Genomic DNA, 20,051 nt, shown 5'->3' on the forward strand with positions numbered 1-20,051 from the left:
CTATTCAGGATTGGAGTGGCCTTCACTGGCAGCAATGGTGAAACCATGGAAATTAAAACATTTGGCAAGTTTGAAAAGTATGTCACTCTGAATTTCTTTTTAAATCACAATTCTCAAAACTACTTCATACTTAGTTTTTAGCAGTCTTTTGTAATAATTTACAACGAGAAGTAAACACTTAATCAAACATTCAGTGAGGTTTAATGCTTTCTGTTCAGCTAATCATCACTTCAGATGTCGAGTCGTCTCTCCCATAACACACTGTTTTACTAAAGTCATTACTGGGGGTAAATCACAAGTTTGATCACGATACAATATTATATCAATACACATGGATTATGATTCTGTGTTTGCTGATAACACAAATTCATATATATATATATATATATATATATATATATATAAATTTATAATTTAATTTAAGTTAAATGCTCTGTAGCCCCATCAGCCCCGTGTTAGAAATGGTCATTTCAGTCCCACAAATGCAGATCAACAGCAATGTGTTTCTTTGCCCCTCAGGTATAAACTACTCCACGTGTTAGAGTTTGATGCTGACCGCAGGAGGATGAGCGTCATCTTACAAACTCCCTCAGGTAGCACTGTCTGCTTCAAAATATCTTTATCATTAAAAAAAAAAGGTTGACTAAACAATTAAAGCAAAAGACAAGCAAAAAATTATTTTCATAAAAGTAAACAAACCTATATAAGAATGAAACTGAATTATTTAAATAAATTTCTTTAAAAATGCATCGTTACATGGTTTTAGAGAATCTTGATAATGCTGTTTAAATTTTACTTAAATAAGTATATTTTAGTGTTTATTTTTGTATAATGTGCCATTTATGTATGTCTTGATTTTAAAGGAGGAAAAGTGCTCTTCACCAAGGGGGCTGAATCAGCCATCTTGCCTTTCACCACAAGTGGTGAGATTGAAAAAACAAGACTGCATGTTGATGAGTTTGCCCTGGTGAGAAATAGTTAATCACACACACACACACACACAGACTTTGTTAGATGTTTTCAAATTCCGGGTATTGCCTCACACTTTTTTCCAGAAAATACGGTTCTGCTTTCTGTGAATTTTCACACCTTCTGAGTCTGTAGTCTGAGTATTACAGAAGAAATGTTCTCTGCACTTTTGTTAGCTGTACATATATTTGTTGATTATTATCATTACATGACCTTTTCAGATGAATCAAAGAAAACCTTTTAAAAAGTGTCTTGAGATCAAAATACTGCATTAGAATATTTGACTAATGTTTTATACTTCTAGAGTTGTATGTAAGTTTGACATTTACAGCAATTACTTTTTGAGCTGTTGCTCACTGATCTCACAATAGTACAAATACTTCATAATGGTCTCACACACACATACACACAAACAAGTATATCCATTTTCCACATTAAGCTATCATACATCAGTGATCAGAAGTTGTGCTGTGGTCTAGATTGATTTGTGGTCATCATCTCCTCAGGCTGGGTTCTGTGAATTAAAAGAAAGCTGTGATAGATATTTATTACCTCCGTCAAGGCAGTTATGTTTTTGACGGCCTGCGTTTAGTTGTCTGTCTGTGATCCGAAACACCATCTGAATCCAGGAATTTTTTTAAGGATTGTTTACTATTTGGAGATGGGAAAAATTTTGCCATTACAGCTTCGACCTCATCAGATAATACCCAGAATCACTGCCCCCCCCCAAAAACCTAACCCAACATTGTTTGACTCAGATCGTGTTGATATAGTTTAAGATATAGGGAGTAGTGGGTGGGATTTTGTGTTTTTTATTTTTTTTTGGTTTGTTTTTTTCTCAGGCGAGTGTCCCAAAGGCTTGGTGGAGGTCTGCGCTCTCTGAGTGCTTCTAGCTTTTGTTTTCGTTTTGATCTTGTCATCCTTCACCCACATCATTTTGTCTTTACCTTACATTATGACCTATTTATATTGTTTAATTTACTCCTTAAATGCTTTTTTATCTCACATGACTTTTTCCCCTTTTTTCTTAATTGATTTTTAATATAATTCTTTTTTCTGTTTACATTTCTGCCTTCTTTCTATTGCAGAAAGGTTTGCGTACCCTGGTTGTTGCATGTCGCCACTTCAGTCCAGAGGATTACATCGATGTGGACAAGCGCCTGATAGCAGCTCGCACTGCGCTGCAGCAAAGGGAGGAGAGACTACGGGAAGCCTTTGACTACATTGAGAAAGACCTGCATCTCCTTGGAGCAACCGGGGTGGAAGACAAGTACAGAAATTTTTAATTTAGAACAATTCTTACATTCATAACTTGCCACTTAGCTACGTATGGAAGTAGCAAGATAAACCTGCTCAAATACTTAAGTATTGCTTGGGGACGGTCCCATAACATTTATTTGTGTTACTAAAGGCAAGAAGTGGAAAGGGTGCTAGAATACCGATCCGAGCTGTACTACTTTTTTGGGAACTTTCTGTTGGGGTTCCAGTCCTACTGATCCACCTCTAATGGGTGGAGCTTGACACGGTGCTGTCTGTTGATTGGTTGAAAAAAATATTCATTTCCAGTTGACTCAGCAAAACCACCAATCTGTAGCAGCATAAAATACAGTGAACCTTTTTGTTGTTTAAAGCCACATGACAAGAAGAACGAACACCAACATTGTCCAACATCCTCGTACTTTATTACTGAGTCATGTTCTTCATTACAATTCAAGGTATTCACACCATTACATAGCTGATGCAACCATTACTATCCGGCTTATTCCCCACCTACCAGATCAGGGTTTACTGTCCCGAGCTGGACCCCTTGGTGGAAATGGGGCTTATTTGTAGTCTATGATCCTGATAAACATATATGAAGTTCATTTTGACTAAAATTGTGGAGTTTAAAAAAAAAAAAAAAAAAAAAAAACACTAAACTGTAGAGTTAACTTTTGACTTAGAAGAACCAGAAACTGGTTTAGGTAGTAGACTAATGTGTGAGGACTACTTCCTGATACATATTGATATTGAACACAGTAAAATGTAATGTTTGAATGTTTTTATTTTGCTTTTTAAATAATGTATATCTGCTCATTGTAAGCATCGCATTTTGTTGGTAAGCCTGATTTTATCCCCACTAATAACAGCAGAAAGGTTTCAGGAATTCTGTTTGGCGTTCATACTGTTTGGTCATAACCTTGGTCTTGCACCATTATCAATCATGCATATTATTGCATTAGACTTGTGGCTAAATATGTAAAACTAAATATATTCCCAGTAGCTTTCATTGCACTTTAGGTTCACCTAAACAGAAATGTAAAAATTAGAATGAGGAATGTAACTGGGCAATTGTAATTGTTTACCTGCCGCTCCCAGGTGCAACCTTATAAAGCTACTACTTGTTAAGTATTGTAAAATTTTCAGAGATTTGATATATCTTATATACTCTGGTAGAAATAAAACTGTTGTAGAAGAGTAAATGACATATGACTAAAACATATCCAAAGTGGGAGGAAGAGTCTCCAACAAATAAAGAATGTATAGTCAGCAGGGAGATGCAGTCGTCACTTCACTGAGCATCTCTGGAAATGAATGTTGCTGTGTGCTTGCATCCGCTTACCATCTGCTCCTCACATAAGCCTCAACATCTCTCACTTTGTTTATCTGCTCTCTCACTGCCCTATTTCTGTGTCTGAAATGAATTGCTCCCGGGGAACACACAGTCACGATCAAAGGATCTCCTCTTTTAGAGAAGAGATGACTAACATTTCCCTCTGTTTCCAGTCTAGTATAAAAAATGCCTCCCTGGTAGGCATGGTCATTTTAGATCATATCACCAGTTTATTAATCGCTTTTGAAATATTAGCTGTTGTCAGAAGGAGGGCATGTTCTGAAAAATAAGTGCTGTACAGATTGTGTGGATAGTTTTACCCTCTACTTCCCAGGGATTGATCTAGTCTAATTAAGTATGAATCAGCTTTTTCTCCCATGCACAATGTGTTTCAGATGTCCTTTATATGTATGCTCTCTTGTTTCTCTCAGACTTCAGGACAAAGTCCAGGAGACCATTGAAGCTTTGAGACTGGCAGGCATCAAAGTGTGGGTGTTGACAGGAGATAAACATGAGACAGCGGTCAGTGTCAGCTTGTCCTGTGGCCACTTCCATAGAACCATGAACATCTTGGAGCTTTTGCAACAGCGCTCTGATAATGAGTGTGCTGAACAGCTCCGCAGACTGGCCAGAAGGTAGGTGTGTGTGTGTGTGTGTGTGTGTGTGTGTGTGTGTGTGTGTGTGTGAGAGAGAGAGAGAGATTCTCCTTTATAATCCAGATATTCTTGAGCTTTTATGCTTGGTTTACTTGGTGTAAAATTATGATGCACTGGTTAATGAACTAAAATTCAATTAGATATTGCTCTCCATTTTTCTTTTCATATTATGGTCTTTTAGATTTTTTTTTTCTCTTCATTTGTTGTCAGGATAAAAGAAGACCACGTCATTCAGCATGGGTTGGTTGTAGATGGGGCCAGTTTGTCTTTAGCATTGAGAGAACATGAGAAGCTCTTTATGGAAGTGTGTAAAAATTGTTCAGCCGTGCTCTGCTGCCGCATGGCCCCACTACAGAAAGCCAAGGTAATGACCTGCTGCTTTGTGCACACCATCTATCACCCTTGTAATCATATCACTGTGAGAATATCTACTTTTGCTATTCTAGATAGCAGGTCATAAGACAGATATATAAACATATGTCCCCATGGCATCTGGAACTGGGGAAGTTATCAGAGAATAGGCTATGTAGGAGTAAACAATGGATTCAAAGCCCAGTGGGAAGATCTGTGGTTTGATCCGTTCTTTCCAGAATCCACATGAGGTGTCCTTGGAATAAACCTCGCATTACCCCAATGAGTTCATTGGTGTGTAATAATGTGTATGATACAGCAGAGCACTGCAGAGGCTAAGGCTCTGTAAGCTATAAAAAATACCTCAATGAAATAATATGACTTGTAAAGTATATGTTATGTTATATTAATGCAGTTCATTTACCATTTATTCCTGTCTGGAGGCTGCAGAATTGTATGGGTCTTAGTACTGATTATTTCACCCACAGTGATTTCATTGGTTTATGTAAGACATTTAGGTTGAGGCAAACATGAGCTTCATTGTTTCTGCAGTAGGTTTGTGTGGGACTTTGATTCAAAGTTTAATATTGCTGTAAATAAACCATTGCTACAATAAAGTCAACAACAGCTAAATTTACATGAACAAGTTTTTTTATCCAACTAAAAATGGATCTGATCAGAGATTTCAACTTGTATATTTAGATGGACGCCAGATAAAGTGATCTGATCAGCTGTGTGTTCACATGATGGAAAGATTTAATAACTTCGTACCGCTTTTGACATCTGCAATGTGTACTAATTCAGAACCCCCACATGGTTCAAGCATGCACATAAAGAACATAAACTATTGAAACGATCAGAATGAGAGTATACATGGTTATTTTTTCCTGTTGATCAGGTCTTAAAATGGTTTAAACCAGTTTAGAATTAGCGATAATAATTTTAGAAGTTTTATTAAAATTCAGAATGCATCTGAAGTAATAAGGCTTGCATCATGTTAGTTTCACCACAGTGTCTATGTATCAAATTAAAAAATCGATTATAAAAATCAATACAACGCAGGTTGAGCAGAGTTCCAATAAATATTCTTTCCATTTTATGGTTTTTAAAAAGGAAATAAATAAGTTAACTGAGGTTCTGCCTCCAAAGAAGCGTACACTTCACTCTTCCAGCTGGCATCCAGTCCCAGTTATTATTCCACATCAAACCAAATGTCAAATTAAACTGGCTCTGAATTCTGTCGCTTTCTGCCGACCACAGCTAGGTGCTCCTCCCTGCTCCACCCACGGCTGTTTAGTTGATCATCCTCTGGAACTGGAACTGAGAAAGATTGCGAACCTTTCTCAGACATGCAATATTCTCTGAACGGATTAAATTTACAATTAGGGTGACACAGACTTTTTTTTGTCTCAAATTATTCTCTATTGAGCTTAGTGACTCCTCCTTTTTAATGTATTCTTGTGTGTTATTGTCTTGAATTTTAGAAAACATCAGATTTAATTTACATCATTTGAAATGACAATGGTACTTGGCTCTGTTTTAGGTGGTACGCCTTTTCAAGACCTCCCCAGAAAAACCCATCACTTTAGCCATCGGAGATGGAGCCAATGATGTCAGTATGATACAAGAAGCTCATGTGGGCATAGGTAAACACATTATGTACATATGCAGAAAATATGGCTGAAAACTCCACTGTATCTGTACTCTGAAGCGTCCTCTTCCTCCTCTCTGTCACGTTTCTGTGCTTGTATATGTCTCCAGGTATCATGGGGAAGGAGGGTCGTCAGGCCGTGAGGAACAGTGACTATGCAATTGCCAGGTTTAGGTTTCTGGCTAAACTACTGCTGGTCCACGGTCACTTCTACTATATTCGAATAGCTACGCTTGTACAGTACTTTTTCTACAAGGTAAGATTTGGCTGCAGTCATTTTTTTTTTTCCTCACAAAAGCTGAGTGGTTTATGTTAAATTATAGAAAAGCTTTTATATGAGCTGCTGTCAGCTTTCATGTTTTTAATGTCTTTCCTTCACTCTGTCTTTTCTAGAATGTGTGTTTTATCACGCCCCAGTTTTTATACCAGTTCTTCTGTTTGTTTTCACAACAAGTAAGTCTCTTTAAATTTCCATTTCACTTGGTCCTCATGTGTCATTGTTGCTTTTGTGCTTGCTTTTGATGTATGTCATTTACTGGATTTCTGTTTTGGTTGTATGATAGAAAACATTTCCTTTGCAAAAGTAAACTGGAGATTGGGCATCATTATTCTTATGATTCCTCTTTTTGACTTGATATAAAGTTCGAGAACAAACAAGAATATTATGGAAATGTAGTGTTTTTAGTTGCTATCATGTTCATGTCCCCAAATTTACATTGGAATACTCATCTTTCACGACTCTGAAATAAAGAAATAACTTTCTTTGAGATTAAGCCCTTTTCACACATGGACTGCTTTCCATTAAGTGGTGGAAACTCAAAATTTCCATGTCACGCATGAATGAAAGCAGCGTTGATGGTGTGGAACTTGGATCTCCTCAGGTGAAATACAGTAAATATCACCTTTTCCTCGAGATGACAGCTACACTGTAACTGTGATGCAATTAAATCCAGACCAGTAAAACACTGTTCAGTCATCGTAAACACAGGGGTGAAAGTAAGCCGGTATGATCCAGTACTGCGTAGCACTAAAAGATTCAATGTTGGTGTGCAGTACCAGGAAGATGAGAGAGTGGCTGTCTGCTATAAAGCCCTCATTCAGCACCAGTCACGACTGCACTCTGGGTCAGAAGATGGATCCGCTAGCAATATGCAGTCTTGAAAACTCTGTTTAAAAATTCCTTGGGCCTCATTTCGAATTGTTTCTGAACTGTCAGGGCTGTGTTTTAGTTCATGCTGGACGGAGCATTGGCTGGGCATCTCCCTGTCTTCTTTAAAGCTCTTGCCCTGCATCTCTCCCCCTCCTCTCAGAGAGAGCCCAGTGGTCTCCTCTGTGCCCAGCCTTCGAAAAACATACTACGATGTGTTAATTTCCTTACGTTCGTTACAAAGTGCCCCAATTTAGATCCGTAGGAGAGTAAGCAGTTATGTTTCTTGTGATTTCTTTCAATTTTAATTTCACAGAACAGCTCGATAAAGAAACTGCTGATGCACTAACAACCATAGATTTCAATGTGTATGTGCGTCCACTTCCAAAACACAGCAGTTACTATGGGATTGGTACGTTTGATTTAATGCACTGGGATCTTTTCCACAACTGGTCCACAGACGTCAAGACGCTTCTTGCACCGGAACAAGACGAAAAATAAATTATACCAATGAAATAGACACATTCTTGTGGCTGGCTGAAACACTTTTACCATATTTAAATATCTACCAGTTATCATTTACAGACATTTAAAATAAATAAATAAATTTTTATTTGCCAAAGTAATAATGCAGAGAAAATTAACTTCTTTGCTCAAAAGAAAAGACAGGAACACTGAAGATGGGTTACCACAGAAAATAAAAATGAAGATTTTAAGCAAGCTGAGAGTCGGGGTGAAGAGGCGCCATGTCAGGAAAAAGAAGCAGCTGCAGGACCCCCAGAAAAATTTTAAAATGCATGAAGTGAGACCAAGATAAAGGTTCTGACAATAGTAGCAAGAATTTAAACCTACTTTCACCCCTGTGGAAACATATAGAAAAGTTATATTTTCAGCTGCTTCTGTCCACTGTTGCTGGCTTTCACTTAACCAACGTTCAACTTGCATGCTAATATGAAGGCAACATGACATGTTGTTAAACTTCATGCAGTGTCCTCTTGCACAAATCTCAAAAATTGCGTATGGCATGTCAAAATAAAGGGTAACAGAAAAGTGACTAAGGTGTGAATGTCTGAATGCCGTCGCCAACAGACTGATGAACCCATTATTGGTGCATCTTATGTGTGAAAAGGGCTTTACACTCCAAACAGGAGTGACAGTGAGAAGTGCTGCCATAATGTAGACTTTAATTCTTCTTTATGTGCACATAGCGTGTATGTTAACAGTTATGTGTGACTCAGTTCAGCATCTCCCCCTGATGAGTTGGTGGCACCACATTTAGGTAATAGTTTGATGTTGAATGAAACACTGTCTCTGTTCAACCTAGACTCTGTATGACAGTGTTTACCTGACACTGTACAACATCTGCTTCACCTCGCTGCCCATCCTGGTGTACAGTCTGTTTGAACAGCTGGTCCATCCGCATGTATTGCAGAATAAACCTGGCCTATACAGGTAATGCCATAGAGAATCTCCAAAGTGCACACTATATTGTACACATGTTATCATTCACTGTTTGCAAGAAGCAGCTAAGCTATTTTTTTAGTATTATGGCCCCTGAGGTTAATAAGAATTTTCAATTTTAAGTAAGCTTTTGTATCCATAGTTCCTTTTTTATTTCCTTAATGGATGAATGACACATTTCAATATCAATTTAAAAATGTAGCAACACTTTGTATCATCCACAGAGACATCAGCAGGAACTCTCTACTGTCTTTTCGGACTTTCTTGTACTGGACTCTGTTAGGCTTCTGTCATGCCTTTATCTTCTTTTTTGGATCCTACATATTGATGGGAGAGGATACAACACTCATGGGCAATGGACAGGTGTGTGTTTGTCAGAATGTAGATGATATATTTCATTTTACTTATTAAGAATACAGACCAGGCATCATAACGGATATTTTCACGTAAACATGCAAGATTATAGTCTATAGCTAATTTCCATCTTTGGTCCCTAGGCAGGCAGACATAATATGTAGACAACAACATATAATTACATCAACATAGTTGCATAATTAAAATGTATCTAATTAATTATGTCCATATATCTATAATGATATAATAACAGATCCAAGAATAGTAACACATAATGAACAGACAAAATGGGAATCAACCACCATCAGTGTTAAATGTGGTGGGTACATAGTGTGTTTTTTTCCATTGCTTAAGACTATTTTTTTAATAATGAATAGGTATTGCTTTTCTTGATGATTATTGGTAGTTTGTTCCAGGCTGTGTTAACACTGTAGAAGAACCTCTGAAAACAATGTTGCTGAGAGAAATGTCTAAACCAAGCTGGTAAATGATGGTTTAAATTCTAGGTAATTGTGTTTGTATGAGTATTTTTGTTCGTGTATATTTTGTGATTATTAGGTGCTGTTGATGGTACTGATTACTGGCTGGTACTTCTGCTACGTATTCCCTCGATCTTCCTCCTCCTTACCTCTTCCTCATTCTTTCTCTTATACAATTAAAAAAATCTCTGTCCTTTCCTTCCCTGCTTCATATATTGACATATTTCTTTCTCTCTAAAGTTTACCATTTCTGAATGCACTCATTTTTATTGCTCTCTTGGTTGTCTTTTTTCTTCCATCTTTTTTTGATTACGCCTTTTTCCTTCTGCCTTCACGCTGTGCATGTCTTCAGATCTTGCGAGCTAACAGGCAGCTGGTAAGAGTCTGTTCTACAGTTGAATGCATGTCTCTCTAGGAGGTTAATGAGGGGACTCAGGAAGATTCATCAACATGTTTTCTGTTGATTTAAACATTGATAACAATACTGCTGAATGGGCTGAACTTTTCATACCTCTGTGTTTTATTTTTTTTAAAGATTTGGTCTAGTTTGTCCAATTTTGCTTTTGGCCCAATGTCTAATGTATAATACTAATCTATTTAGTTAAAATTACCAACACAAACGCCTGCAGAAATCCCCTCCTAAATCAATCATTTCTCTTTGAACGCCGAGCACAAATGCTTTAAATGTATGTCATCCTGTGCGCTACATAATTAATTAATTAAAAACCTCCCAACTTGATTACAGATTAAAATATTTATCATTAACCCACATGGAAGATTTAGGGGGAAAAAACAAAACAAAACAAAAATAAAAACGGGTGACCATTGTTCATACTCTACCCACTACTAAGCTTCAGTGTTCAGACTCCAGCAGGGTTTTGAATTGGCTGTCAACAAAACTGCCTCCAGCAGCTTTCAGGCTTTAGGTAGCTGCGGAGCTCTTGAGGGTAGTCACACAGGCCTCGCTGTAGACACCATAACACGATTGCTTGTTAACCCTGAGCGACTTTCTGCTTCTCTCCTCTGAATGTGCAAACTGAAGCATAGGTCTGATTACCTTGTCCAATATGTCACAACTCAAAAGCTTTTGTAGCTTTAGCTAAAGTAGTACTTTATGTAACTTTGCCAAGAATTTTTTTTTTTTTTTTTTTTGGCCATCCATGATCGAACGGATGGAGGTAAGCTCAGGGTGTCACTAATGTAAATAGAGCCTGGACAGCTTATCTAACCAGGTTTGTGCATGTAAACAAAGCTTCTTTTTCCATCTGGTCAAAAAGGTTCATCAGCTAATAACAACTTCAAATATAATATAGCTGACTTTTTGTTTGCTTTTATAGATGTTTGGGAACTGGACATTTGGAACGCTTGTCTTTACTGTTATGGTCATCACTGTCACCTTAAAGGTAAGTCCTATTAAGGACTCAAAGTAGTTCTTTCTAGGAATACTATAAACTATAAGATTTTTCAGTGATAAACTAATGTGTTTGCTGGTATAATAGAGCAGTGGTTCTCAAACTGGAGGTTTGGGATTTTTATTAAGACTGTCAAAATGAATGAATGAACCGAATCCACCAAAAACCACTTAATTCTCCTTATTTATGAATGAATGGGGGTCGTGAACATCAACCTATGTTATCTTTGGGGTCGTGGCTCAAAAGATTTTGAGAAATTTATTTTGCTTCCACAGCGCAGGCAGGTGACACTCTGCTGCCGCCTGCATTAACCAAAAGCTGAATAACATGTCTAGGTCCTCGGAGACAAACTTGTGTTTTCACACTCCCAGTGTAAAATACAGAGTGTTGTGAAAAGGATGATGTCAGTAGCCATTAACTGCAGAGGATTATTTGTTACAGGTTGGGGGTCAAGGTCTCTTTTATAGCACCAAAGCAAATTGCTGTAGTTTATTGGTGCACCACCAGTCCCTATATCAGTATTTTATTCCTGGCTGTTTTTTCTTGTTTCTGTATGTGTGTGTGTGTGTGTGTGTGTGTGTGTGTGTGTGTGTGTGTGTGTGTGCGTAATTATAGCTTGCATTAGAGACGCATTTTTGGACGTGGATGAACCATTTTGTGACATGGGGCTCAATTGCCTTCTATTTCATCTTCTCTCTCTTCTATGGAGGCATTATCTGGTAAGTTTTTCTCCCCTTATTTGAATAATTTTTCTTTCTTTATTTTTTGTTTTAATATTTGCCCATGTAAGCACTGCAGAACATCTTCAGAAACCATCTAAATATGTTCACAACTTTATATACTCAAGTATGTTTAACAGAATGAATTTACCTGGAACTACATTCACCTACAGCCAGACTGGTGTGTAAATTGTAGCCATGCGGTTCTTTTTTTGTCTGTATTGAGTTGAGACTTTTGGTGAAACAGACAATCTTGTCACTGAAGTGAAATCATTAAGATTTGTGAGAATCCTCTGTAATTATCTGCCAGGATGGTGGGCTGATCCGATCAATCTTAACCACTTTACCCTGTCCAGCCAGTTCAGACTCGTAGGAGCCACCCTGATAATATTGGGCCATAATTGATATTTGCAGTCTGACATCTGCACCGGTTATTAAACTTAGCTGTCAGGGAATAATAAAATTATTTGAAGAGCACGACTCCAGCTTGTGAGTCCTGAATTCAAAGTGAACTGGGGAAAATGTTCTGGGTGTCCACTTCTTTTGTTGTTTTTTAATGCTTAATCCAATGTCACATTTATGGTTTTCTACCTCAGCTGACAAGCGTGACAGTCGTTATTCTTCCCTTTTCTTTTAGCACTGCATTAATGATTGTGCTGTTTTCAATGTCTCCAGGCCATTTCTGCACACCCAGGACATGTACTTCGTCTTTGTGCAGCTGCTGTCCAGTGGTTCGGCCTGGTTTGCCATCATCATCATTGTCATCACTTGTCTCTTTCCTGATGTGGTGAAGAAAGTCTTATACAGACATCTGCAGCCCACCAGCACGCAGAAGAGTCAGGTAATTAGAGGGAGAGTTGCAGAAGCATTGAAATTCTACCCGTAATATACTGTTTCATTGTAAGCAACCCCAGTTTATGGTGGGCCTCAAATAACCTGTTCTCTGTCACTCAGTCTGGTCAGTCAAATGCGAATGTTGTTGCATGTCACATACAACAGAAGGGACAGCCAAATGCTCATCACGGTACACAAAAAGTTGCTCTCGGTTGTGCACATGCATGTACAGTTATGTGCTTGCAATTATGAACCTCACTAAACAGCAGCAAACGCCAGACGCTTGAAATCTTTTTTCACTCTTAGTGATGCAGCATGCTCTGGTGTAACATGGCTGCTGGTTCTGCTGGATCTGGATCTTTAACTGTCAGTTTACAGTTAGGAGTAAAACACCCAAGAAAACGCTGCCCCTTACCAGAGTAGATCTGCCTGAATGAAGGATTAGAGCCCTGATCAAGCAGTTGATGTGACACTGCTGCCTCTGGTACAAACTCACTGGCCTGATAATATAAACAGTGCTTTTATTGACTTTCAACGCCTTTCTGTTGTGAATAAAAAAAAGGGATCTAACTTAAAAATGCTGGTGTTTAAATAGACTTACTACATGGTTCTTCAACTCTGGGCCACTGCCCTGCAGGTTTTAGCTGTTTTCCTACTTCAACACTTAATTCAAATGAAACTGATCTGCTCAACACCTTGTCCTCAGGGGCTGCACATTTTAGGAAAACAGGTAAAATACAATAACACTGTCGAAAGCTGCCATGACTGTGTGATTTGCACTAAATGAAATGTCATTCCACTTTGTTTTCTCGTGGAGTTCCACTTGCAAACATCTGTTGAACTTTATAGCTTTTTCTTGACCTAACATTACAATGTTAACTAAAACAAGGAAGAAAACGATGCGGTATCGTTGCGTTAATGCTTGATTTTAGGAACTCTTCATTTCATTGTGTTTCCCCTGGTGGCTTGGCTCCAGCATTCTGCATGTCTCGCAGAAATACTTGTTTTTAGTGTGTCAACCGAAATGGTTCCAAAAAACCAATGTAGTGTTGTACTCCTCTCACTAGCTTCAACCATTACAACACTCACGCCTTGTACTCTGTTGCTACTGCCATTATCATCTACATGAAGCAGTAAGAATCCATTTGAAAGCCCAATGACGCACACAGAACATGAATGCACAGCAGCGTTTGGAATGTCATGTCTTCCTTAAAAACATGCAAATGTTGGGATTATGTTTTTCACAGTTTGGGCGGTCATTGCGGCATGTGTCATGCAGGCTAATATTGTGGTGAAGGTAACATTTCGATATGTTGTGCAGCCCTAGTCTGCACAGTCCTATTAATGAGCCATTAATTTGGACCTGGTGAGTGCAAGCAGAGAAACAGCTAAAACTTTCAGGACAGTGGCCCTCGAGGAAAATGTTTATATTTCTGGGAGTTTTCTAAAGGTCTGCTGGCCCAAACTCAAAATGACATCTAATTAAAGCACACCACAGTGCACTGTAACTACTAGAAAGTGGTTTGTCTTGCTGTCTTCTCGGGCCAGTGGTAGATTTATTGCATATTCTGATATGTTGCAGAAAAAGTATACGTGAAATTTCCTGTAATATTAGCAGAGCCTGGAGGTAGAAAACAAACTCTAATGTCAAGGAAACTCAGAAAGTCGACAGCAGGCAAAACGTTTTAGTGTGCAGAGTTTAAATTGTTCATTATTTTCAGCCTTAGTGGTCATGAGTAACCCACTTCTTAACAGGAGAGTCATGGTGTTCATATTCGCACCGCATGACTGCCCTCTGATCACAGACAGGCAAACAAAGAAAAGCACAGCATCACCACCCAGAATACCTGCGTTGTTTCTGTATTGATTCATCCAGCTGGAGATAATTCATATTTTATTGAAATCGTTTTTTGAATGGGACAGTGAATATTATTGAATGTACAATATTGACGTAAATGTACAAGATTTAGCAAAGTTCTAATTTCCACCTGCATTCCCTTCAAGGAAACACATAATGACTTCAACAGTAATTCAGAACCATGAAAGATAATACAATAAAAATAAAAGCAATAAAATTTTTTAGCAGACAAAGACTGTACAATGAATAAAACCCGATTTAAAGACCCTGTATTAGAGTGCCATCGTTCAAAGTTTACACGATACACAAGCACATGTAGTTAAAACTCTCTTCTTCATCTGGGAAAAACTGAGCTGTTTTCCAGTCCTTTGTGATGTTTGTAGTTTCTGCTCTGTTGTCCTGTTTTGTCTGTGTGTGTGTGTGTGTGTGTGTGTGTGTGTGTGTGTGTGTGTGTGTGTGTGTGTGTGTGTGTGAGTGAGTTTTGGAAAGCAGCCTTATTGTGGATTGTGTGTTTATGTGCGCATGTATGTTTGTGTTTGAGAGAGAGCGAGAGCTTCATTTCTAACCTCTGTGTGTCTGTGTGTTCTTCGTCCTCTCCTTTGTACTCTCCTGGTGTAGATGTATTCCAACCGAGTGGTGATAGGTGATGACTTCATCGCTCTGCAGCCTTTGTCCAGAGCCAAGAGCCAGCTGGGCAAAATTAGGTAGAGGATCTGAGATTTATTCAGCCCTGGGCTTAACATTTATCTAAAAAAAAAAAAAAAAAAACTGAAGACAAAAAAAAACCCTAATTACAGGAGTGCTTCATTCAATGGCAATTTTTCTATATGAAAGGTTTTTAGTAAAGGATCTTTAATTTAACGTGTTCTCTCTGGTCTTGTTGATCTCTCTTTCCAACATTTTGCAAACATCTAAATGTAGAAAATAACTGACTCAGTTAAATTAGCAGCGCTTTAATTAAGTTGATTCAGTTTTATTTCACAAAATGTTTAAAACCTCAATATGCATATTCTTTAGTATTAACTAAAGGTAATAATAAGAATCAGGTATTTTACAATGTTTTTGTAATATAGGAATAAAAATTTCTCAAATAATCAGAAATTGTTTTATTGTTTTATTAGGATCCCTATTAGCTGGTTTAGCTGGTATTAGGATAACCCATTTAATGGCTGCTAGTCTTCCTGGGTCCTGGAAAAAAAAGAAGAAATTGCAACTACAATGAGAACAATTAGCAATACCATTAAAATATCAAGAATACTATATATAAATATACAGTAATGAGATTAAACTTTACATTAATTATAAAAGAAAAAAAAAGGTTTCATTTCTCTGAAACATGTTTTATGTAATCAACAAAATGTGGCTTAAAATGTCATTTAAAGCTTACAGCTTCTATAAAACAAAGAAACATTGCTTTGTGGAATAAGTACTCCTGTTTATATCCATTTGTACTCTTAAAAAAATTCTTTCTCCCAGGTCTGGACATTTATTGTAGTCTTCCTTGGGCCTTTTTTCTACACTAGCAGTACTTCCGAGTCATGTGCTGTTAGTTTTGGAGCAGGGCCTTTGGTTTTATATCTGCATGCTCTGGACAGCCAATCAGCATTCTCTGTGGTCGGGGTGGGAAAATAAAAATGTGTTTCAGGGGCCTTGCTGGGTTAAAGCATTTTAACTGCTGCATGTGTTTCATATTAGTGAATAGACTGACATGAATGTGAGTCCTTCTCCTCCTCACAGCATGGTACTGTCATTACCCCCACCCCCCCACCCAATGCATGAATAAGCTGATAAGTCAATGACAGAGGAAACAAGTGTAAGGTCACATGGGAACCCTCACTGACTTAATATCTACTCTTCCTTTTGCACTTTTTATAATGTGGAGCAATGTTGTGATGTGGGGACCTTGTTTGAGGTCATATTTTTAAAAGCACAGTACTAACTGTGGCATCTCACAGGCATCTCCTGTAATTATCTACTAGTTTTGTTATTCAGTCAAACATACAATGTGACATACCACTCACTTTTAAAAGTGAGACATCATTTAAATGTATGGTGCTGCTCTTCAAACCACTTTTTTATCATTACACATGACGCGTCACCTTGATGTTTTCCCAGTTGAGTTTTACCACTTCAGACTTGCTCCTTACCTCAGAGTTGCTCACCTGCATGGTTTCAGCAGATCCATACGAGAAGACTGATAATGTACTTGTCTGCATGAGTAACTCTTGAACTGTTCTGGAGCGTGTTAAACAGCAGCATGGTGCTGTCCTGTTAGAATCTCGTGCTTTCACACCTGAAATCATTTCAACCAGCCTGCAAGAAAAAACTTCTAGAAAATCTCCATGAATTTAACATTATAATAGTTTCAATATGAATATCTATCAAATATCACATGAACTGACAACATTTTGTACTGTTATTTTAAAGGCTAATCTGCTGCATGCATGTCATTATCTTTACAGCATGTAGCATGGTTTTCACACATTTGCCTGAAAGTGTTTATTTATATAGATAAAATAACATGGTGTTTTTTCTTTTTACAGAACTTGACAGCACATTTAGTTGCCAGTCTATATTCAACATTAAAACTAATAAATCATACTGTCAGGCTGATTTAAGATTTATGTTCATTTTGAGGGCAGTAGTTGGTTGTGGAAATGAGTTATACTGTGCTACACAGAGTTTCCTTGAGCCTTAAATCAATTCTCACTGATAAAAAGAGAAGAAAATATTCTGAACATTTCTATGAAACTGTTTCAGTAAAACCTACACATTATATCATCTTTGACAGAATGAGTTATTGTATGGCTGTCAGCTATTGTTTGCAGGAGTATTTAACAAGCTGCAATCTGAATATGTATTTTTTTTCTATCTAAAGTAGACAAAGCAGGTCATATGTCTTAGAATCAGTCAACATTTACAAACTATAAATTTCAGATCATAATTGTATTGTACTAGATGTTAAATGAGCTCACAGAAACATGCAAATGTCATTTACTGGTGCTCTCACTGCATTCAAAATCAAATCAGTATATCCATGTTAATCTGCTGTATAATGCAGTTTATTCAGTTCAGTTGAAATATTTTCAGTACCTTTTAGGGTCTTCTATTTACCTTTATCCCATGAGGGAAGAATAATAAAATAATCACAAAAGAACCCAGAGGGCTCTCCTGGGTTTAGCTGTTGTTTGCCTGCTCTAGCTCTTCAGCAGCAGGTTAATTGGCTCACATACTAATGGTTTTGCTCTTATCTGCACTTCCCTTGAGAAATCTTTTTCATGCTTGAAGCTTCTTTCTGTCCATTTGTTGCTTAGTTTTACAACAATTTCTGAGCACACTTGTCCTCGATCCAGTGTGCTCAGTTGTCTTTCTGCTTTTGGGAGGAATACTTCCTTCCGTGGCCTCAGCAAAGCAATCAAATATTCTGAAAGACCTCATCAACTAGTGACTCTCATTACCTCTCAGTCTCAAGAAGAAAGAGGTTCAAACCTGCAGTGGGAGACCGTGTTCTAATAGATGTTTAATTACAGAAACCAGGAAGAAGATTTTATTTACTTTTGTGAGCTAAAAATTTACACCCACTCTGTCGGATGTTGACGAGGTCATTTTCAAGAGCTGAAAAGTGAAGACGAAGATTGCTTTGGTCTGTGTATACTGCATGTATACAAGTACTTTGGAGCACTGTGGGTTAAGGCTCCTAAGTTTCCCAGTAAACTGGCCTCCTACACTGCTGCTCATGTGGACATACTGGCTGACTGGCTGCATGGTTTGCTGGTTGGTAAATTAGCAGCACTGAAAAACATATCCACTCCACCTATAGTTGATTATTCTTTTTCAGTGAGTCTTAAGATCACAAGTTTCCTTTGGTGAAATGTAAGATTTCACCAGATCTGGGGCAGTTTCTGATTGGCTCAACATGAGGCTGAAGGAACACATAGAGTAGATTGTAGAAAATTCTTTAAAATAAGTGAAAACAAGGAGTTATATAGAAACAAATAATTGACTTCTTTAAATAAATATTTAAAGACTGTAAACAGGATTAAGTAACAAAGATGGATATGTTTGCAGTGTGATTGGTTATGTTGCTGTATTAATGTCTGGCCTACCAACAGTCTACCTGGTTGACCGATGGATAAGCTGTTTGATTAGCCAGCAGGGCTCACTGTGAGCATCTTGTGTTCTTCAGATGGAAGAGGGTGAGAGGTCAGTCGGCCCAGAATATGACCCTGTTAAAGCCCAGCGGAGCCCAGGGGAGGACAATTGGCACCTGCTAGCTGCTTATCCTCCCCCTGCTGCCCCCGGCCCAGACCCATGCTCCCCTAGGTAGTACCATACATGTACTTCACTCCCATTGTCCTCATTGTATTATCACTGGCCTGGATTCACCTGGGGACCAACCGATCCTGTGCACCCCCTCACAGATGTAGTAACCTGCACATGCCCTTATGTTTGGTTACAACAACCTGCACCTTCAATCATTATCCCATGGCTGTGTGTGGCAGCTGCTCCACTCTGCCCTTTTATTTCCCATGTAAATAATACTGTTCCTGTATGTCTTTCTGTCTGTCACTTGGTATATGAATGACCCCATACTGTCCTGCCCAACCATGATTAACTCCATCCTTCCCAATCCTTCTAAAAATAACCTCATCCTTCCCAGCCCAGATGTGACTGATACTGTCCTCCCTTCCCCAACCATGATTGTGCCTGACTTTCTCTAACCCGGTCTCTATTCACCCCTCACTGTTATTGATCAGGTATGGGTAAAGACAAAGAGAGAATGCTGTTGGCATGCTGGCTTGGTTTTCTTTGCCATATATTCATCCAACCATCTGCTCTCATCAGTCATATCGCATTGTTTGCTTGTAAGTGTTTTATGACATAATGTTCCTTTTTAAAATTTCATTTTACCTTTGTTTTCTTTTCTGTTATATAACGATGTTTGCTTTTGTTAACATAGTGTTGGTGAACATCAAATGTTTATCATTAACAAAATTCAGAGAGTGGTAAATTATTTGATCCAGACCAAAGTGTGATAGCTGCCGTCGTAAACCAACAAAACGCTGCATGGTGTTCAACTCTACTGAAGTTATAGGTGAACCAAAAGAAGGTTTAATTCGGCTTTATTTGTATCAGTTAACTAAGTCATCTGAAGGCAGTCCTTAGGATAAAGTCCAATTCAACCCAATTTATTACAGTTTAATTATATCCAAATAAAACAAATTCATTATATAATCCACATTAGCCCAATCTATGATAACAGTGCTCATTTAAGACAATTAATAAAAATGAATTGCCTGGCTAACAGATTGCATCAAATCTTATCTTTGATTCAGTCACCCATAAAGCTGCCACTTAGGCCATTTCATGGCATAGCCTTCAACCCTTGTGTGTCTCTGAGGAAAGCTAATTCATCACCTCATTATACCAACAAGAGAAATGAGTGTCTTTTACTCATGTTACAGGATATTTTACTAACAAACAGACTCTACCATAGGATGCTTAAACATGGTCAAAGGATGACTTTTACTTCCTCAGTTTTGGGGATATTTTTTCCCTAGTTAAAT

The 20,051-nt window shown here is 38.0% G+C and overlaps 1 protein-coding gene across 4 annotated transcripts in view; it reads left to right on the forward strand.

The window, feature by feature from the left end:
• The window catches only part of atp11b (ATPase phospholipid transporting 11B (putative)), a 48,591-nt gene that overhangs the window by 19,508 nt on the left and 9,032 nt on the right, over positions 1-20,051 (forward strand). The window contains exons 15-30 of one of the 4 annotated variants that reach the window (XM_042005712.1): positions 9-77; positions 520-593; positions 864-967; positions 2,058-2,239; positions 3,994-4,197; positions 4,429-4,582; positions 6,113-6,215; positions 6,331-6,476; positions 6,614-6,673; positions 8,692-8,819; positions 9,053-9,191; positions 10,999-11,064; positions 11,689-11,792; positions 12,468-12,633; positions 15,103-15,188; positions 18,671-18,807. In XM_042005712.1, the coding sequence (XP_041861646.1) occupies positions 9-77; positions 520-593; positions 864-967; positions 2,058-2,239; positions 3,994-4,197; positions 4,429-4,582; positions 6,113-6,215; positions 6,331-6,476; positions 6,614-6,673; positions 8,692-8,819; positions 9,053-9,191; positions 10,999-11,064; positions 11,689-11,792; positions 12,468-12,633; positions 15,103-15,188; positions 18,671-18,758 (1,873 nt within the window). In that variant the 3' untranslated portion in view covers positions 18,759-18,807. The remainder of the gene's footprint in view (positions 1-8; positions 78-519; positions 594-863; positions 968-2,057; positions 2,240-3,993; positions 4,198-4,428; positions 4,583-6,112; positions 6,216-6,330; positions 6,477-6,613; positions 6,674-8,691; positions 8,820-9,052; positions 9,192-10,998; positions 11,065-11,688; positions 11,793-12,467; positions 12,634-15,102; positions 15,189-18,670; positions 18,808-20,051) is intronic. The other 3 variants (XR_006012681.1, XR_006012680.1, XM_042005711.1) reach the window with 3 other exon arrangements.

The sequence above is a fragment of the Melanotaenia boesemani genome, chromosome 14 (genome assembly GCF_017639745.1).
Source record: "Melanotaenia boesemani isolate fMelBoe1 chromosome 14, fMelBoe1.pri, whole genome shotgun sequence".
In the NCBI taxonomy this organism is placed as follows: domain Eukaryota; kingdom Metazoa; phylum Chordata; class Actinopteri; order Atheriniformes; family Melanotaeniidae; genus Melanotaenia; species Melanotaenia boesemani.